The sequence below is a fragment of the Trachemys scripta genome, chromosome 2 (genome assembly GCF_013100865.1).
Source record: "Trachemys scripta elegans isolate TJP31775 chromosome 2, CAS_Tse_1.0, whole genome shotgun sequence".
NCBI lineage: Eukaryota > Metazoa > Chordata > Testudines > Emydidae > Trachemys > Trachemys scripta.
This window is the reverse complement of record NC_048299.1, coordinates 163308986-163327885: the sequence shown is the minus strand read 5'-3', so window position 1 is coordinate 163327885 and position 18900 is coordinate 163308986. Positions and strand designations below refer to the sequence as shown.

Genomic DNA, 18900 nt, shown 5'->3' with positions numbered 1-18900 from the left:
GGGCTGGAACGGGAAGGCCCCTCCCTTAGCCCAGCCCTACAGGACTTGCAGAATTTGGAGACCGGGAACACGCTGGGTCCATGTCTGATCCCCAGAGCCCAGTGCTCCGCTCTGTCCAGCACCATCCCCAGGCTGCACCTCCACATGGAGCCTGCCCCAGGCCAGCCTGTGCCACACAGAGAGCCAGGTGCAGACAGAGGCAGCAGCTCCAGCCATTGTGGATGTGCGCCCAGGGTGTGGTGCACCACTCCTAGCCCCAGGCTGCGCCACATGGGGATGGGGCACTTGGGATGAATGGGAGGGGGACCCCCATAGAGCCTTCACTTATCCCTCCACCCACCCTGCTTCCCATATCTCCCACAGCCCCCATCCTCTTCTGCTCCCAGTGCCCCCAATCCCACTCTTCATGGTGACTCCCTGTGCCATCTCTAACTCCCCTGCCCCTCACAGTACCCCCTGGTGTCTCCCCAGCTCCATATGGCTGGAAATTTTCCAATTTCAATCCCCATGAGGACTGGAAACTAGAGCTGTCCCACAAAAGTTTGAGCTTTCAGAAATTTTCTCTGTCCCAAATCGGGATAAAAAGTCCAAATCTTGAACACGTTCACAAATCGATATCTCAACATTGGTTTGGACCTAGTCAATCAAAATGTTTCATTTCAATGGTTTTAAAATCTTTTGTATAGATTTGGACTTTTGAGTATAAATTAACTAAAATTTGGAAATGAAAAGTCATTTCGGACCACAAAATGAAACTTTTCATTTCAAAAATGCAGACGATTCCAAATCTTTTATTCAATTTTTTTTTCAAATTGGGAGATTTTTTTCGAATTGGGAGGTGCAGTATTGACAAATTGGCATTTTCCAGCAAAGAAGAGTTTAACTGGAAAATTCCCAACCAGCTCTACCAGAAACTGACTTTTTTTTCTCTAAATGCCAGTTGACCCTAAGAAAGATAAGGGTGTGTGTGTAATGTGGGGATGGATATATATATCTAGAGAAAGGGGGATAGATGGATTGACGGACAGACAGATTTCTCCTATCATTGTGCTCCCCCACCAGCACAACCTGTTCTGTCTTTCCGATATATTTTGTACCCTGGTATTACTGTATCCCATAGATTATCCTCATTCCATCAAGTTTCTGTGTTGCCTATTATATCAATATCCTCATTTAATACAAGGCACTCTAGTTGCCCATATTATTTAGACTTCTAGCATTGGTATATAAGCACTTAAACTTGTCACTTTTTAGTTGTCTGCCATTACATGATGTAATTGAATGGGACTTTCTTTTCTTTTGACTGTTTCACATCAGATCTTACCTGTATTCTATCATCTTCCATCCTCTCCTCCTTATTAGGACACAGGGAATCTCCATTTATAGATCCTCCTCCAAGGGATGTCCAAACCACGTGCTCCTCTGCACCTGTCGGCTTTCCCCCAGCCCTTAGTTTAAAAACTGCTCTACGACCTTTTTAATTTTAAGTGCCAGCAATCTGGTTCCATTTGGTTTACGTGGAGCCCACTCTTCCTGTATAGGCTCTCCCTTTCCCAAAAGTTTCCCCAGTTCCTAATAAATCTAAAACCCTCCTCCCTACACTATTGTCTCATCCATGCATTGAGACCCTGAAGTTCTACCTGTCTAACTGTCCCTATGTGTGGAACTGGAAGCATTTCAGAGAATGCTACCAAGGAGGTCCTGCACTTCAATCTCTTACCTAGCTGCCTAAATTTGGCCTCCAGGACCTCTCTCCTATCCTTCCCTATGTCATTGGTACTACAATAACCACAACCACCGGCTCCTTGAGATCCGCAACCTTCGCACCAGGCAGGCAAGTCACCATGCAGCATAGGTGCCAACTTTCCCTCTTTCCCGTGGGTGCTTGATCCCCACTCTGCCCCCCACTCCACCCCTTTCATGAGGCCCCGCCCTTTCCAACCCCTTCCCCAAAGTCCCTTCCCCAACTCTGCCCCCTCCCTGCAAATATTCCAACTCCTTCCCCAAATTCCCACCCCAGCCCTGCCTCCTCCCCTGAGCACGCCACATTCCCGCTCCTCCACCCTCCTCTGGGAGCTTGCAAATGCTGCCAAACAGCTGTTTGGCGGCAGCCGGACGGGAAACGCTGGGAGGTAAGCAGAGGAGCGGGGACGCACTTGGGGGGGAGCTTGGCTGACGGTGGGTGCAGAGCACCCACTAATTTTTCCCAGTGGGTGCTCCAGCCCTGGAGCACCCACGGAGTCAGTGCCTATGCCACGCGGTTTTCCCAGTCATCGCAAACCCAGCAATCTATGTTTCTAATGATCAACTCACCCATTACTAATACCTGTCTCTTCCTAATAACTTGAGTTCCCTCCCCCAGAGAGGTATCCTCAGCGCAAGGGGATACCACATCAACATCTGGAAGGAGGTCCCAACTATGGGATTGTATCCCTCTGCTTTAGTTGGCTGTTCTCCTTCCCTGAGGCTTTCATCCTCCTCAACAGCACAGAGGCTGTCAGACTGGGGGTGGGACCATTCTACTGTGTCCCGGAAAATCTCATCTATGTACCTCTCTGTCTCCCTTAGCTCGTCCAGCTCAGTCACCCTGGTCTCCAGAGCCCCTACACAGTCTCTGAGGGCCAGGAGCTCCTTGCACCGAATGCACACATACGCCACCTGCCCAAGGGCAGGTAATCATACATTCTGCATTGGGTGCAATAAACTGGGAAGCCCCCACTCTGTTGCTGGACTTCTGCCTGCATTCTTTTTACTCCTGAAGCAGGGTGGAGCAGGGGTGCTGGAACTAGGGGTACAGCAGCACCCTCTGCTTTGAAGCAAATAATAGCAACCCAGTGCTTTACAGGTTTCAGCGCCCTCACTGCAAAAACTGTTCCCGTGCCCCTGGGGGTGAAGTAGGGGGAGCAGGGGCTGCCATGCAGGTTGGGATGAGTAGGAGGTCCACAGCAAGATGGGGAGCAGCCTGCAGGATATGGGGAGCTAAGTGCACAGTTGGAGGTGGGGGAGCAGGGGACAGCATGTAGGGTGGGGGTCAGCAGGGGACTGGGAGTGCAGGGGGCACCATGCAGAGCAGGGGGCACTATGGGGGGCAGGGAGAGCCGGGGCAGCATGCAGAGCGGGGAAGCTCAGGGGGCACTGGGCAGGGAGAGCAGGGGGCACTGTGGGGGGCTACGGAGAGCAAGAGGCACCATGCAGAATGGAGGAGCTGAGGGGGCACCTTGGAGAGCAGGGGGCACTGTGCAGAGTGGGGGGGAAGCTCAGGGGGCACCCTGCACCCACAGCCCCCCTGCTCCTGATGGCTGCCTGCTGGGGTCCGGCCGGGCGGCAGGTGACACCCGCCCCAGCTGGAGCAGAGCGGGGCGGCCTGGCTCGGATGGCGGGGTCAGCCCCAGCTCCCTGCGGCAGGCTCAGCCCCGCCCCCTCCCCTTGCAGGAGCAGAGGGGGAGGGGCAGTTGCAGTGCCAGCCTCGTGCCGCCCGGCCCCTCTCTGCAGCCCCACCCCCTGGGCAGCGCTCACAGCCGCTGGGGGGCAACGGCTCTGGGGTTGGCGGAGCCCTGGGGGATCCTCGACCATGGAGGGGCGGGGCCCAGGAGCCCAGGCTGGAGGGGATCACTGGGCAGCCACACCCACCTGCATTGGAGCTGGGTGCCTGGCCAGCAGCCACTGCTCTCCGCTCAGCCTTCAGAGCTGGGTAGTGAATGACTGATGCTAAGCGGTGGCTATGTGTGTGTGGGGGGGTGCTAACCACAAATGTTGGGGTGGCTATAGTCCCCGCAAGCCCCCCGCCATGCTGCCCCTGGGGAGGGGGTGTCCTCCGTGCGCACAAAGAGCACAGCCAATTTGGATTCACTCTGGTGTGGTTTCTTCTCGCCCAATGTCCTCACCCATGTGCTGCTTTCCCGCAGGGACTTGGGGAGTGCGTGGGAATTGCAGGTGTTCTTGTAATGGGGAAACCCAGCCCCTAGTTCCTGCAGGAAAGCACCACGTGGTGGGGGTATCGCAGCCTGGGAAGGGAAGGAGCCCACAGGTCTCTGCAGACTTGGAGCGGGGAATCAGTGGTCCAGACTTACCCTACATCCAGGTCTATGCTAAAAACTTAAGTCGACCTATATTAGGTTACAGCTCCCAACCACCGTGCATCACAACAGTTGGAACAAGAAAAAAAAAAAAGAATTAAAACAAGAAGTTTAATTCATAGCCTGTGTAAATCAGAGACCCAGGCACCAATACAAACATGTCTCCCCTCAGCTCTACACGGGGCTCTTGGCCAGATCTCATTACTGGCTTCCCTTGGTGCTGTCCCTAGGTTACTAGTTTAATCACTATCACTTAGGCTGTAACCTCTAGGATTCTGTGTTTGTACAGCGCTTGGCCCAAAGGGGTCCTGACCCATAACTAGAGCACTCAGGGGTTACTGTGGTATGAACAACAAATCCTAGTGTCTGGCAGGGAACACACCCAGTCAGGCATCTCTTGCTCTCTCTCCTCAGTGGATGGCTAATAAGAGATCCTCTCCGGGCACAGCTTTCCCCCTGTCCAGAACATAACAAAGTTGCTCTCATTGGCAGGTGATCATAAGCGCTTCTACCGCTCCCCCGGTACAGTATCTGACTGCGTGCATGCTGGACATTACAGTACGCCCTTGCCCCCGCTGTTGTTTCGTGACGTGGCTGCTTTCCTCTGAGACAGGCTGGTGCCAGGGGGATGACTCAGGCTGGACCACTTCATATTTTTTAAGGCCATTAGCCCATCCAGTCTGACCTCCTGTGTAACACAAGCCAGAAAATTCAACCCACTTACCCTTGTATTGAACCCAATGACTTGTGTGTGGCTAAAGCATCCTCCAGCCAGGATTGGAAGACATGAGGAGCTGGAGAATCCACCACTTCCCTTGGGAATTTGTTCCAGTTGTTAATCACCCTCACTGCGCCACTGTAATGCGTCTGGTGAAGACGCACTATGCCGCTGGAAGAGCGCTCTCCCATCAGCTTAATTACTCCACCTTAACGAGAGGCGGAAGCTATGGCAGAGGGAGAGCGTCTCACGCAACATAGCATGATGTAGACACTGCTTTAAGTTGATCTAACTTACGTCGCTCGGGGGGTGGCTTTTTCAAACCCCTGAGCAACGCAAGTTACATTGACTTAAAGGGTAGTGCAGACAAGCCCTCTGTATACACATCATTTTCACCCGCAGCCCTTACTGACGGCAACCCAATGGTCCTGGAAGTCAGTGAACATTTCAGCAGTTGCAATCTTATCACCAGTCCTGATATGTGGAGGTTTACTTTAATCCTCAGCTGCCAGAGTCCTATGATTACAAGCAAATTTCAATGTATTTATTTAAAAAAGGGAGTTTTTTAGCTCTCACGCTTGGAAAGAAGGGTTGGAATCTGTGGCTCCTAACATCTCAAAACTCAGAAAGCGAGTACAAAAGAAATCTAACAGCTCTGCACTAGCTCACCCACAAGATAAGGGCTGGATACAGTCCGGGCACCGGTAGGGCCGCTCCGCATGTGCAGGGCCTGGTGCTTGATCAGACTGTAACCCTGGCTGAATTGCAGCTTGCAGGCCCTGCATTGGAATGGCTTCTCCCCAGAACAGTTCCTCTGACGCATCTGCAGGGCCGAGGTGGTGAGGAAGTTTTTACCGCATTTGGGGTAGGGGTGGCACTGGTCCCACATGCTCACCAGCTGTGGGGAGGGGACATGGGGCAGCGCCACCCTCTCGGGAGCTTCCTACTGCCGCCACCTCAGCTCCTTGCCACCTCTCGTGGCCCTGACGTTGGCTGGAACACAGGAAAGCCAGTCGTGAGGGGTTGTCTAACTCGGCCCCGTCTGGGAACCTTCCACCATTATATTGGCCATCTTTGTAGTCGTTCCCGTGGCAAGGCATTCTGGGAAGCTTCATCCACCATGACAGCCATCTAAACAGCCTTGTCTGTGACAAAGCATGCTGGGAGAGAGGGCTGGGGGAATATAGTATGAAAAGCAATCCCCTTTCGGCTGCCTAAGAAGACGACTGAACTGAAGTGCCCAGGGTGGAAGTCATAGTTTTGGAGTGAAATCCAGCCATTTTACACCCAGCTGTTGGAGCAGGGGCAGGACTCCACAGGCAAGGGAAGCACAACTGGGACTTTCTCAGTGGGCCAGAGAAGCCCACTCCTGTCCCTTATTTGACCTTCCATTCTACTTGGGTCAATCACACATAAACCCCTGATTCCTCTGGACTCAGCCAAACAGCCTGGATTGCCCTAAACCAATGGAAAAAAAACACAGAATGGGGCATTCGGGAATTACAGCTGCTAGCCCAATATAGTTGATGCCATTCCAACCCCTCCCCCGCTCCCATTCCTGTGGTGGTATTTGTAGACTGCGGTTCTTAGGGCAGTGCTTTGCCTTCTGGTCCAGGATCTGTGCAATGTCTGGAGTGACAGGCCCCTGCAATGACACCGCATGCAACATAGAACAATAAGCAGCATATTAGCTCCAGCACAAGTTACTTTCTTTCAATGCATCTAGTGAGTCAGGGCAGCGACTCTCTCTCTGAGGCTCAGTTCCCCACCTAGAAAACAACGACAATAATCCTTCCTTTTGTATTGTCTATTTAGAGAGTAAACTCTCTGTGGCAGGGACCGTCTCTCACTTTGTGTCTGGGCAGTGCACTGGGGCCCTGATCTCAGGCACTGTATGTCTGTGCACCACCCGGGCACAAAGGGGCCCTGATCTCAGTTAACCATCCTATAATAATTGGAAGGGGACGTGGCATGCCATTTTCATGGTGGATAGAGAATGAGCTGTTATTAGACCCGGCTCAGGAATCTCCATCGCGTAGCTGTTTCCTGGCTTTGTGCTCAGACAGTCCCCGACGCTCTCCAAACTGTGTAGAAAAATTTGCCTGCAAATGTTGAACCGCTCCCAACGGTGGAGCCAAAGTTGTTAGATTATAATTAGAGCTGAGTGAATAACTGATTTTGTAGTTCACAGGCTCAACCAAAAAATCCCCCCCCACAAAAATGTGTTTAGTTTTGAACCAAAACTGTTTGGGGTTTTTTTTCAATTTTTTTGGTCAAACCGGAGAACTTGAAACCTTTTGGTTGGCTTAAAATTGATTTTTTTCAAAATGGTTTTGTTTCAATTCAGTTGTTTCGGGGTGTTTTTCACCCTTTTATTATTATTTGTTAATTGGACAAACTTCAGAAAAGTAGAAACGAAACATTTCAAAATGGTCACCTCAAAACCTTGAGACTTTTTTTTTTTTTTAAAAGCATTTTCCATGTTATTTTTCCAGCTGAAATTACTAATTGAATTCAACCCAAATTCAGGAATAGTTTCAGAGCCACAAAAAATGCATATTTTTTTTTTAGTGAAAATTGTATTTGCCCCAAAAAATGTCACCCGGGTCTACTTACAACACCCCCTGGCAGTGGGGCTGGTGCTGCTAGCTATGGAGGGGTGGCTGGGGACATGACGGTCTCTCCGGAGGGACCAGCTGGGGATGGAATATGAGTGGGAGAGCTGCATCCCAGCTCTGTGTTCGGGATTATGGCGGGTCCAAGTTGATCCAATGTTTCTTACCTGTAGTATGGCACCTTTTAGGGGTGGGCAGGGGATCCGGGGCCCACGGCACCTGCCCTTGCTCCAGGCGGGAGATTACATCTGGCTTGGGAATGTGGAACCCTGTGCGTGAGGGAGAGAAAGGACAGAGGTGACATGGGTGGGGTTCTCGGCACAGGGGGAGGTGCGGTCCCTATGGGAGGGAAGTGGCGTTTGGGACCCGCTGGGAACGATGGGAAGGGTGACCCCTGCTGGAGAGCCTGAGATCAGGGTGTGCGCAGGGAAGCCACGTTCCCAGGGAGGCTGTGGGTGTGCATGGGCAGGGGAGTGCATCCTTTCTCCCCTACCCCGACGGCAGCCTGGCCACTGGCCGGTACCAGAGCCCCTCCCCAAGAACAAGGACAGGCAGACATGGCAATGCTCAGGGAGGCCCCAGAAAGGGGGATCTGCACCAGGCAGGTCCATTCCTGGATCTCCTTTTAGATGGGAAATGACAGTCTCTCTGTGGCGGGCACTGCGCACTGGGCACCAGGGAATCGAAGAATGTGCCCATTCAGCCCGGCCTCCTGCCTATCCCAGCCAGAGAATCTCCCCCAGCGATTCCTGCCTCCGGCCCAGTAACTCCTCACTGAGCTGGAGCAGAGCTTTGAGACAGAAATGCCCCATCTCCACTGACAGATTCCCAGAGAGGGAGAATCCACCCTGTCCTTAGGGGAGCTCCCCAGTGGTTCATTCCACACCCAGATAAACACTGGCCCCCAATTCCCAGCCAGAATTCATCTCCCTTCTGCTCCCTTTCAGACCCTGCCTTTGTCTGAATGTTATAGAGCCCTCTCCTCCCAGCAGTCCCCTCCCCGTGTTGGTGCTTACAAGCCGGGATCACATCACCGCTTATCTCCTCTGGGACAAACTAAAACAACCAGAGCTCCTTCAGATTCTCCCTGGGCTGCTGGCTTCCCAGGGCCGAATCCCAGGCACCAGGAGCTGACCCAGACTTTCCCCCGAGATGCACAGCCCCTTACCCAGCGACTGGAGGCTCCAATAGTTCTCCAGCATGATGTTCCTGTACAGCTCCCTCTGCTCCTCGTCCAGCAGCTCCCACTCCGCCTCCGTGAAGGTCACAGCCACGTCCTCAAACCGCACCGGCCCCTGCAGGCCCCGGGACTCCCCTCTTGGTGCTGGTTGCTCCAGGGACCCTCGCCCCATCTTCATCACGGGCGGGGGAGAGGAGTTGAGCTCAGGCTGCAGCGCTGGAAATGCTGATGGAAGGGAACAAAGCTGGGTACATCTCAGCTGGAGGCTGACGAGGGCGAGCGACGGCCCCGACGCCCAGAACTCCACTGTGCGGCGAGGGCAGAATTCGGGGTGGTTGGGGACAACGAGGGGCTGTGAGAGGATGGGGCCACATAGGGGTAGTTGGGAGGGAAGGCAGGGGAGATGCAGCCTGGGCTAACGGGGCAGGTACTGGGATGGGACTCAGGACACCTGGGTTCAATTCCTGGCTCCACCACCACTGAGCTGCTGTGTGACCCTGGGTACGTCACTGTGCCTCTGTTTCCTCTCCCAACTTTTGTCTGTTTAGACATGAGACTTTCAGGGCAGGGACTGTGTCTGTGCAGTGCCTGGCATGACGGGGCCCCGATCTCAGTCGCTCTGTCTGTGCCCAGCACAACGGGGCCCTGGGCCTGGTTGCTATGTGTCCGTTCAATGCCCAGCATGACAAGGTCCCAATCTCGGTCACTGTGTGTCTGTGCCATGCCCAGCACGACAAGGCCCCAATCCTGTTGGGGGTGCTGCTGTAACTCAGACAAGGGGGTGACTCCCTGCTTGGGGTGGGGCATGGGGCTGGTCAGTCACATCCCCTCCCTGCACTGACACCAGCAGACCAGTGAATCGTCCACAATGTGGCCACAGCATTGTGGCCTGCCCGAACCAGCCTGTGCCCTCCATATGCCCAGCTCTGGTCACTCTCCTCCCCGTCCCTTGTCAGCGCCCCCATTCTGCCCCATACCCAGCTGGGGCACCTCTCTGGGGACATGTGGTGCATTGTTCTGGGGTCCTGGAGATTCACCCTCTCCCGCCTCCTGGGATACACACTCAGGATGGGGCTGCAGCCACTTCTGCTGGAAGCCAGGATATTCCCATAATGCCCCAGGGGATGCCATCTTCTCAGAGTTCTCTTCCTTGACGTTCACACCCACCATGACCTGGGAAAGAACCAAACACGTCAATATGGAGCCGGGGCTTGGGACCCTCTAGGAAGAGTCGGGTCTGAGAGGGGAGATGGCAGGGAATGCCCCACCGAGATATGGAGGAGACACAGACCCCAGAGCCAGCAGGGGGCACTGCAGGGGCTCATGGGAGAGAGGCCAATAGTCCTGGCTTGAGCCAGTCTGCGTCTGTCAAAGCTTCCCCCAGACACAGCTCTGCCAATGCCTCTCATTCCCGATCTGCAGCTGCCCTGCCATCCCAGCCCTGGACACAAGTGGATTGAGCTAACTCCGGAATAAGCGTGTCCACATGTAGACTTAATCAATAGTTAATCTGTTTTATGTTCACCCCCTCCTCCACCTGCCCCCCACATACACCACCTTATTCTGGATTACTTACATGTCTAGGCAAACCCTAAGCTCTCACTCAATGGCATTTTTTGCATTAAATCATTTTTGTAGCCTTCTCTGCACCCTCTCCACTTTTTTCAACACGCTTTTTAAAACGCTGACACCAGAACTGGCTGCAACATCCCAGTGTCAGTCTCACCAATGCCATATACACAGGTGAAACCACTTCCCTGCTCCTACTTGCTCCTCTCCTGTTTATACATCCACGGGTCGCATTAGCCCTTTTAGCCACAGCATCACACTGGGAGCTCACGTTGAGTTGCTTGTTCACTGACCCATAAATCCTTTTCAAAGTCACTGTTTTCCAGGAGACAGCTCTTCATTCTGGGCAAGGCCTGCCTTCCTTGTTCCTAGATGTATAACTTTGTATTTGGCTCTATTGAAATCCAGATCGCTCTGTAGAACTGTTCTGTCCTCCTCATTATTTATCACTCGCCTGTCTTTGAGTCGCCAGCACATTTTATCAGCAGTGATTCTGTATTTACTTCCGGATTATTAATGAAATAAAAGCGCTGGACCAATCCCTGCAGAACCCCACACGGAACACTGTCATTCAGTGAGGATTCGCCATTAACGACTGAGATCTATCAGTATGCCAGTTTTTAATCCACTTAGTGGGTAATTTACGGATATGGTATAGGCTGAATTGTAAATCAGAATGTTGGACATTACGAAATCAAATACCTTACCGACGTCTACATCTATTACATCTACACAGTTACCTTTTTCGACCAAACTTGTAATCTCATCAAAGAATGAAATCAGATTTGTTTGACAAGATCCATTTTCCACCAAAAACCATGATGACTGGCCTTAGCTATAATCCCATCCTTTAATTCTTTATCGGACATTATTTTCCATTCCATTATTCTGCCTAGGATTGATGTCAGCGTAACCCAGGTTGTCCAATTTGCCCTTTTTAAATATTGGCACAACATTAGCTCTCTTCCGGTCTTCTGGATTTTCCCCAGTATTCCAAGATTTATTAAAAATGAACAACAGCAGGCCACAGATCTCCTCACCACCTGTTTCAGGACTTTTGAGTACAATTTATCTGGGCCTGCTGATTTTTAAAAGTTTATTCTTAGTATTTTTTTTTTAAACGTCCTCCTTGGTTACAAAGTCTAGAAAGTATTTCATCATTCTCATACAATCAGGGTTGCCAACTTTCCAATGGCTAAAAACTGGACACCCCTGCCCCACCCGATGCTCTGCCTCTTCCATGAGGCTCCGCCTCTATCCTGCCTCTTCCCCCTTGCTCCTTTACCCCCTCCCACCCTCCATCACTCACTCTGCCACTCCACCCCCCATCACTCGCTTCCCCCCCCCTTCCCCGGGACTCACCTGCCACCTGCAGAGCTGGGCTGGGAGCAGCTCACATGAAGCCTGCCTGTCTGCCCAATCAGGGGACAGCGGTTGGGATCTGGCTCGGGAAAAAACATCATAGTTAGCACGCTCCGAGCCTTTTAACACTCCCCTTTCCCATTCTCTCTCTTTCAGTGTACAACTGTACTGAGCTTTTCCTGATTTCAGTAAAGCCACCTCTACACTACCACGTATGTCAGCAAAACTTATGTTGCTCAAGAGTGTGAAAAAAAAAATACACACCCCCGAGTGACATAAGTTTCGCTGGCATAAGTGGTAGAGTGCTCTACGTTGGCGGGAGAGCTCTCTCCCCTCAGCATAGAGCGGCTACACAAGAGTTCTTACATCGGTACAGCTGTGCCACTGTAATGTCTCTAGTGGAGACGTGGCCTTAATCTACCCATTGACTTATAATTAAATTAGAGTTTGGTAACAGGAAAATGATGGTGAGATTTTATTCTTTGATCTGATCTGTGCAATAGTATTTGCATAAACCCAAGGTAGATGTTTCATTTAAATGTTTCCAGGCATAACAAAAAACATTATACCATTATCAATTCTGTTCTATTGAAACCTAATCACTTATCAAGTCTAAAGGACCTACGCAAAACCTTTCAAACCTCACTGCCTAAAATTAGGCACCTCAATTGGACACTTTCATAAAGCTAAGTAGGTTTTCAGTGGTGCTGAGAACCCACAAAACCAGGTTGCTTTTCTGTGTGTGCTTTAATATACAGTTAGGTGCCAAGTTGTAAATGTTTGGACGTCACCAGATGCTGTATAATCATTTCATACAAACTTTATATCTTTATCCTTCATGAGAAGTTAAAAAACAAAAACAGTGCAAGCAACTCCCCAGTACAGCCACAAAGAACTTTCATGAGAATAGCAATTGAAAAACGACTTAAATTTATACTTCTGATATGTTCTTGCTGCTGCCACAAGCGCCTTAGCCGCCCCCGTCTTCAAAAATCCAGCAAACTCGGCACATGTCATTTGATAGTTGAAGTGCACGAACAGCTCAGCTTTTGCCATGTCCACTTGGAGCCGATTCCTTTCATCAGTCCGCAAGTTCTTCAGAACACTGAAAATGCGTTCCACAAATGTATTGCTGGGTGGTATAGCAAGCACATGCTGCACAATTTTAAGTAAGTTCGGGGCCTCGCAGCGCTTAAAGAATTCGACCCACACCTCAGAGACATTGTGGTGCTCTTGTTGCTGCCGACGCAGTGTCGATTCAGCATCATTTGTCGAACTCTTTAGGGTCGGTAGCACATCATTCAGCGAACACATTTCTGTAAATAGTTCATCTCCGTCCACTTGAATGTCCAAGTTTGTAGTCAAAGCACACAGTTCGTCTAGGTCAAGAGGTCTGTCCAGACTGAGTGGTGCACACAACTTAGAGAAGGAGTTTTCACTGAAATCAAACCACTTTTCCAGGTACTGTACCATGCGTGTGTAAGCCCGTTGGGCATCTCCAACAAACGTATTCTGCTGGTTAGGTGGTAGTTTCTTCAAGAACTGTGTCACCCTGTACCCATAGAATCCTTTCTCCTGTCGATTCTGAATCTCTCTCCTCAGCTCCAACGTAATCACTCTCAAGAACCTTTATGGTGTTGTTAAGTTGGCTCATAATGTTGTGCACAAAATAGAGGTACAGCTCAGGAAGCGTAAGAGTTTCATCGTCGGACACTGCATGCTCTCGCTCAGAAAGGAAGGCCCATATTGCACAGCACACATTTTCCTCTCCTTTGCTCACAAAGTAAGATTTGAGTGCTGGCCAACTCTTCAGTAACCTGTCTACAGCCGTGAAAAGGGTCAGAAAACGTGTGGATATGTGGGGTAAGATGTCTGAATATTCTGTCTCCATTAAGTCAAAGAACTCTTTGAGTTCACTAATATTCTTTTCACTAGACGAGAATTCACTGAAAACGTTGATGACCAAGTGCTCTACATCATAAGAAAGCATTTTCAAGCCATGTTTCGCTGTATTGTGTACTATGTGAGCGCTGCAATGGCCCGGCACAAGGTTTGGTAAATCCAACATCTGTTTTAGGTGCACAAAAACAGACTTGTGTTTTCCAAAATTAACAGATGCATGGTCTGCTCCATATGCCACGATTTTATTATGTATCAGACCAGCATTTTGAAGACAACTTTTTAAGTTGTTTGCGATTGCCTCTGATGTTTCGTCGGCATCCTCGAAAAAGTCTATGATACACATGCAGCTTCCCTTATCTTTATTAAAGTAGCGGACGGCAACTGGGAATAATTTTGGGTTCCCTTTATTAGAAGCATCCATTGCTATTGAGAACGGTGTTGATCCAATGTCTTGCACGACCATTTTCAATGAATGGGGGGCTAACACATTCTCGATCAAAGCCTCCACTTTTGTCCTTCCGCAGTGAATTTTGGAAGCTATCTTGGAATCAGTGAAAATGGAGCGGTACAACGTACTTCCACAATCTTGAGAACGGTAGCTGTGCTGGTGTTTAACTCCATGATATGTTAAAAGCAATTCAGCTGTGCACATGTGTTGTTCTTCAGAGGTATCAGCCTTTACGAAGAATTGATCAATAGTACTAGACCGTACCTGTGCTCGTACTTTGATTTTGTGACCCGGAGTCTCCGCATGATGCTTGATAGCTTTTACAGAATCAAACTTAACCGTGAATTGAACACGACAAATAGAACAATATCCCGAGTCTTCACTTGCCTTCATAAGCCAATTCCGATACGCTGGGAGTTGCAACCACTTGTCTTTAAAAGAGCACAGCCTTCGAATCTTTCTCTTTTCAGGTGTTGCCATTTCACCTCACATTAGTCTGACTGCAGCACAGTTTAGACGCCAGATAAAAGAGCATCGACTGTGGATGCTGTGACGCTAACTATGTAGCTGACCGCTGATGCCTGCTGGCTAGGCACTTAGCTCTTTAAAGGCCAGTTGCTCCCCACTGCTTGTGGTTGCGCACTAAAAAAGTTAATTCAAAGAGTCAATCAAATATGTTGTCATGACAGATATATATTCTAATTTCAAGTATTATTTGCTACAGGACACTAGAAGGAGATAGAAAATTGCAGTAACTGGACTTTTGGTGTCTGGTCAATACTTCTGACCAGAGACTGCTTAGGTCCCCTTAATACCAGACTATTATATTATATTATCTTCTATATTTTGCCATAAGCTATTTTTCAGTGAAGCTAAAGTTAACAGAGGTGTTTTGACCAGCTTCTGCAAGGACGTCTCTGTATATTTGCATCAATTCCATTAGCACCACTCTGAGAACAGCACTAACGGCTGCAACTAGCACATCAAACCTAAGACTGCATACTTACAGTGTCACCGTTTTTCATGTCTGGGAGAATATTATTAAGCCATGACAAAATGATGTGAACACTATAAGATAACAATATAATTTACATTTGATAACAGCTGCTCTCAAGATTAACAAAACAAGGCACTAACATGTCGATATATTAAGTCGACTGTATTAAGATAATATATTCTGAACGGTGTTTTAACCTTTAAAACAATAAAAACCCCACCCAGACGAGAGAATGCAAAGAATTTAGTTCATAATCCAACACCACATCTCCATCACAGAAAATGTTTATATTTACATATCAGTTACCTGGCATTCCTTAAAGTACACAGTTCTGTCATAGAGGTTTATTCTCAGTATCATCTTCATTTTTCTGGACTACCCTGACGCTTAACACACAGCATCTGTTGTTCAAACCTTTGCTGAGTGTTGTGTCAGAGAAATCGGGCCGTGGAACAACCGTGGCACAGTGGGGTGGAGGACGGGGTCAGTCCCCAGAGCGAGGGACCGGGGTGGGGACAATCAGGGCACAGCGGGGTGTGTGTGTGTGTGGGGGGTCGGTCCTCAGAGTGAGGGTCTGGGGCTAGGATTGGCAACTTTCTAATTGCTGAAAAGTGGACAGCCCCGCCCCGCTCCTTCCCAGGTCCCATTCTGCCTTTTCCCTAAGGCCCTGCTTCTTCCGCAAGCCCCCACCTTTCTCTCCCCCCCCCCTCCATTGCTAGCTCCTCCCCCCCGCCCACTCACCTGCCACCTGCAGAGCCAGGCTGGGAGGAGTGGCTAGGAAACCTGGCTGCCCAATCAGGACACAGCGGTCGGGTTCTGGCTCAGACAAGTCAGTCCCCAGAGCAAGGAGCTGGGGAAATTGGGGAGGGGGGTGGTCCCCAGAGCAAGGGGCTGAGGCAGTGGCAATGGCTTAGGGAGGGTGGAGGGAGAGGAGCAGACAGGATCCCCTTCAGGGCAGCCTTAGTACCCAACCTACCTCACTCTGCTGGAGGCTGGGACCACTTCTTTCCATTAGCAGCTTCTCCCGGGGGCAGCCGCTGCTGCTCTGGCGCCCTCTGCCCCGAGAGGCTGATTGCGGTTACACCGATAACCGGATGTTGAGTGTCCGGTCCCTTTTTCGACTGGACAAAGCGGGACCCCTGGCAGCCCTACATACTATACTCCATGGAGCGTCTTTCCGCAGGCAGAGCAGAAATGCCCATTGGGCCCGTCTGCCTTCGCTGCAAAAGCATCAGTCACAATTTCCCCATCTCCAGCCAGCGCCATTGCTCCCCCCCCCCAGACTGAAAACACCGCTCCGGTGCTCTCCTGCGGCCCCGGACCTGGCTCAGCTGGCGGGGGGGGGATTTGGGGCTCCGATCCCCACCCCCGGCAGCCCCCGATTTCCTGCTTCTGCGGCTGTTTATCCACCTGCGCTCAGAGGGTTGCAGAGGGGGACTCGCCCCCGTGTACACAAGCCCGCTCGGGAGGGACCCAGGTGTCCGGGGGGGGGAGAGGCGGGAAGGGGCTGGCACAGGAAGGTCCCTCCATTTTCCGTCCCTCTGTAAACACTGCCTGCTTTCCCCGGGCACTGAAAGATTTAGGCGTCTCCGCCACGCTTTTTAACCCTTCAGCTTCCCGATTTGGGGAAAGTGCGCTCCATTGCGGGGGTTTTGCTGGAATCCCCAGCTCCTGGAGTCACGGGATCGCGGGGGACTCTCCCCTGCCACCCCCAGCAAAGCGAAAGGGCGTTTTCTAGCCCTGGTGGTTGCAGAGTAAAAGTTTGAACATTTCAGCCCCGCTGCCTGCAAATATAAGGTGACCATGTTTCCCAAAAGGAAAACAGGACACCGTGTGGGGCTAGTCCGCCCCCTCCCCCAGCACAGGGCCGGCCTGAGCCCTGCCTGCCCCTTGCCTGAACCCTGCCTCCCCTCTGCGTGCGGGTGGCATGGCCACTAGTATGGGTGGCAGGTGCAGCTTCTCCTGGGGAAAAAGAACAGGAGTATTTGTGACACCTTAGAGACTAACACATTTATTTGAGCATAAGCTTTCGTGGGCTACAGCCCACTTCATCGGATGCATGTAGTGGAAAATACAGTAGGAAGATATATATATATACACAGAGAACATGAAACAATGGGTGTTACCATACACACTATAAGGTGGGGGAAGCTAGCTCGCTGTCCCCTGGCCTTTTCCGCCCTGGGCCGCACCCACACTCCACCGGATCCCGGTTGCGGGGTTTTGGGGGGAAGTTTTTTATTTATTATGCCCCATGCAGGTTCCGCGGCGGCTGAGGAGGCAGTATGTGCTATTCAGCTTCTGGGGTTCATCAGTAATCTGGAGTCCAGAGAGATTACTGATGGACCCAGGAAGCTGAGTAGCACATACTGCCCCCTCAGCCACCCCGGAACCTGCATGGGGCATAATGAAGATTCTTTTCCCCGCAGCGGCTCGGGGTCTGGGGAGGGGAGACGCAGGGCAGCTGTGGCTGGCCTGGGGCACCTCCAGGCTGGAGCGGGGGAGGCTCGGGGCTTCGGCTGGCTAGGGACTCCTCTGACTGGGGGGGGAGGAGGGGGGCGCTCAGGATTCCTCTGGGCGGGGGCGGGAAGGACTCATGGCCCTGGCCACAGGGGTGGGGCAGGGGGTCTCGGGGCTCCGGCTGCAGGGGGGAGGGGTGAGCAGAACGGGCAGAGCCAGGAGCTAGCCTCCCCCCAAGGAAGCTCCACCGAGCGCCCATGCCCACTTTTTTGACAAAAGTGGGCATTTCTCCCATTTGCTCCTGATGATCAAGTTGGCAAGAGCAAATGGGACAAACGCCCACCTTTGCCAGAGAAGTTGGGACGGCCAGGACAGGGCTTAAAAAAGGGACTGTCCCGGTCAAAAAGGGACATAAGGTCACCCTATGTAAATACTCTGAAACCAGCAAATACGGCTGGGAGTGGGACACTATCCCCAGTGTCTCTGTCGTTGCCTGGAGTAGCAGCATGGTCAACTCTCTCAACACGATAGGATGTTTTCCTCAAAGTCCCAGCTCCCGGAGTCCCGTGATGACAAGAGAAGCTTGCTTTTTGGAAAAATCAGCTTCTACCAGTGCTGCCTTGGGGTGGGGTGGCAGGGAGGGGAAAGGGACAGTTTAGTTTGCCCCGGAGAGCCCCTATTTGAGAGGGCATCCAAACCGAGTGGCATTGCGTCCTGGCGCAGCAGATCACAGTGCTGCCCAGGTTTTGCCCAGCTGCCGCTCATTTACGAAACAGCCCCAGCCCCACAGGATGAGAGCCACCGCTGCAGGATGAGTGCAGAACAGGTGCTCCCAAGCCATCCCTCCTCCAGGGCCTCCCTTTGGAGTTTTGCCCCGTCTCCCCAAAAACCTTCGTGCGGCCCTTGTTTCTAGCTCTCCTGGTTGGGGAAAAAAGCTTGGAAACACGACCTGAGTGTGTGAGCGTAAGTGCTCAGAAACCATCGGCCACAGAAACCCCCCACCTTTCTTGTTTTGAAGATAATTGCATGATTTGGTGGGGGTCTGAACTCCTGATTGTTCAGTGTCGGGATTGGCCAGGCCGCCAAAAGGTCCTTGAAAACTGATCTGTCTCTGTGGACCCTCATTCCTTTCTCCTAGAATATCCAGAATGTTCTTTCCTACAGAGGACGGGATTTTCCACGGCATACTCTGTCTGTGAGCACGCTGGGACAGACACCTGCTCTTTGCATTTGTACTGAACCTAGCCCTGAACCACACCAGTGGCCTCTAAACCTACAAATACATATTAATAATAAGACAAGGACTGGCTGGAAAATACCAATTTTTTTCACAAGAATTTAAAAATAAATTGAAATTTCCAGGCATTCCCTCCCAGTTTTTCAATGCAAACCCCAAACCTTTTCATTTTTGGAAACCACATTGTGTCGTTTTTGTATTTGAAACGGAATATCAAAAAATGTTACCCAACAGCCCAACTTATTACCGGGCACGGAAATTTTCTACCTTTAGAAAAAAATTACTGAAAACTGAAGAGTGTTTCCATATCAAATAGCAATTAATTAATTAGTTTAA

The 18900-nt window shown here is 51.0% G+C and overlaps 2 protein-coding genes across 4 annotated transcripts; both read right to left on the bottom strand.

The window, feature by feature from the left end:
• Positions 1 to 4173: 4173 nt before the first annotated feature.
• Positions 4174 to 15618, bottom strand: LOC117873095 (zinc finger protein 74-like). Of its 3 annotated transcripts, none has more exons than XM_034762124.1 (6): positions 12458 to 13126; positions 11521 to 11599; positions 9567 to 9762; positions 8578 to 8814; positions 7577 to 7678; positions 4174 to 6439 (listed from the first exon to the last, which is right to left on the bottom strand). In XM_034762124.1, exons 1-6 carry the CDS (start codon positions 12991 to 12993, stop codon positions 6381 to 6383), a joined length of 1209 nt encoding a protein of 402 aa, XP_034618015.1. In that variant the 5' UTR covers positions 12994 to 13126; the 3' UTR covers positions 4174 to 6380. The 3 variants fall into 3 exon arrangements, with proteins under 3 accessions (XP_034618015.1, XP_034618016.1, XP_034618017.1); XM_034762125.1 differs by having other exon boundaries at positions 9627 to 9762; XM_034762126.1 differs by lacking the exons at positions 11521 to 11599; positions 12458 to 13126 and adding an exon at positions 15609 to 15618.
• On the bottom strand, positions 13040 to 16350 carry LOC117871780. The gene is made up of 3 exons (XM_034759544.1): positions 15844 to 16350; positions 15174 to 15268; positions 13040 to 14512 (listed from the first exon to the last, which is right to left on the bottom strand). Exon 3 carries the CDS (start codon positions 14348 to 14350, stop codon positions 13040 to 13042), a length of 1311 nt encoding a protein of 436 aa, XP_034615435.1. The 5' UTR covers positions 14351 to 14512; positions 15174 to 15268; positions 15844 to 16350.
• Positions 16351 to 18900: the final 2550 nt, after the last annotated feature.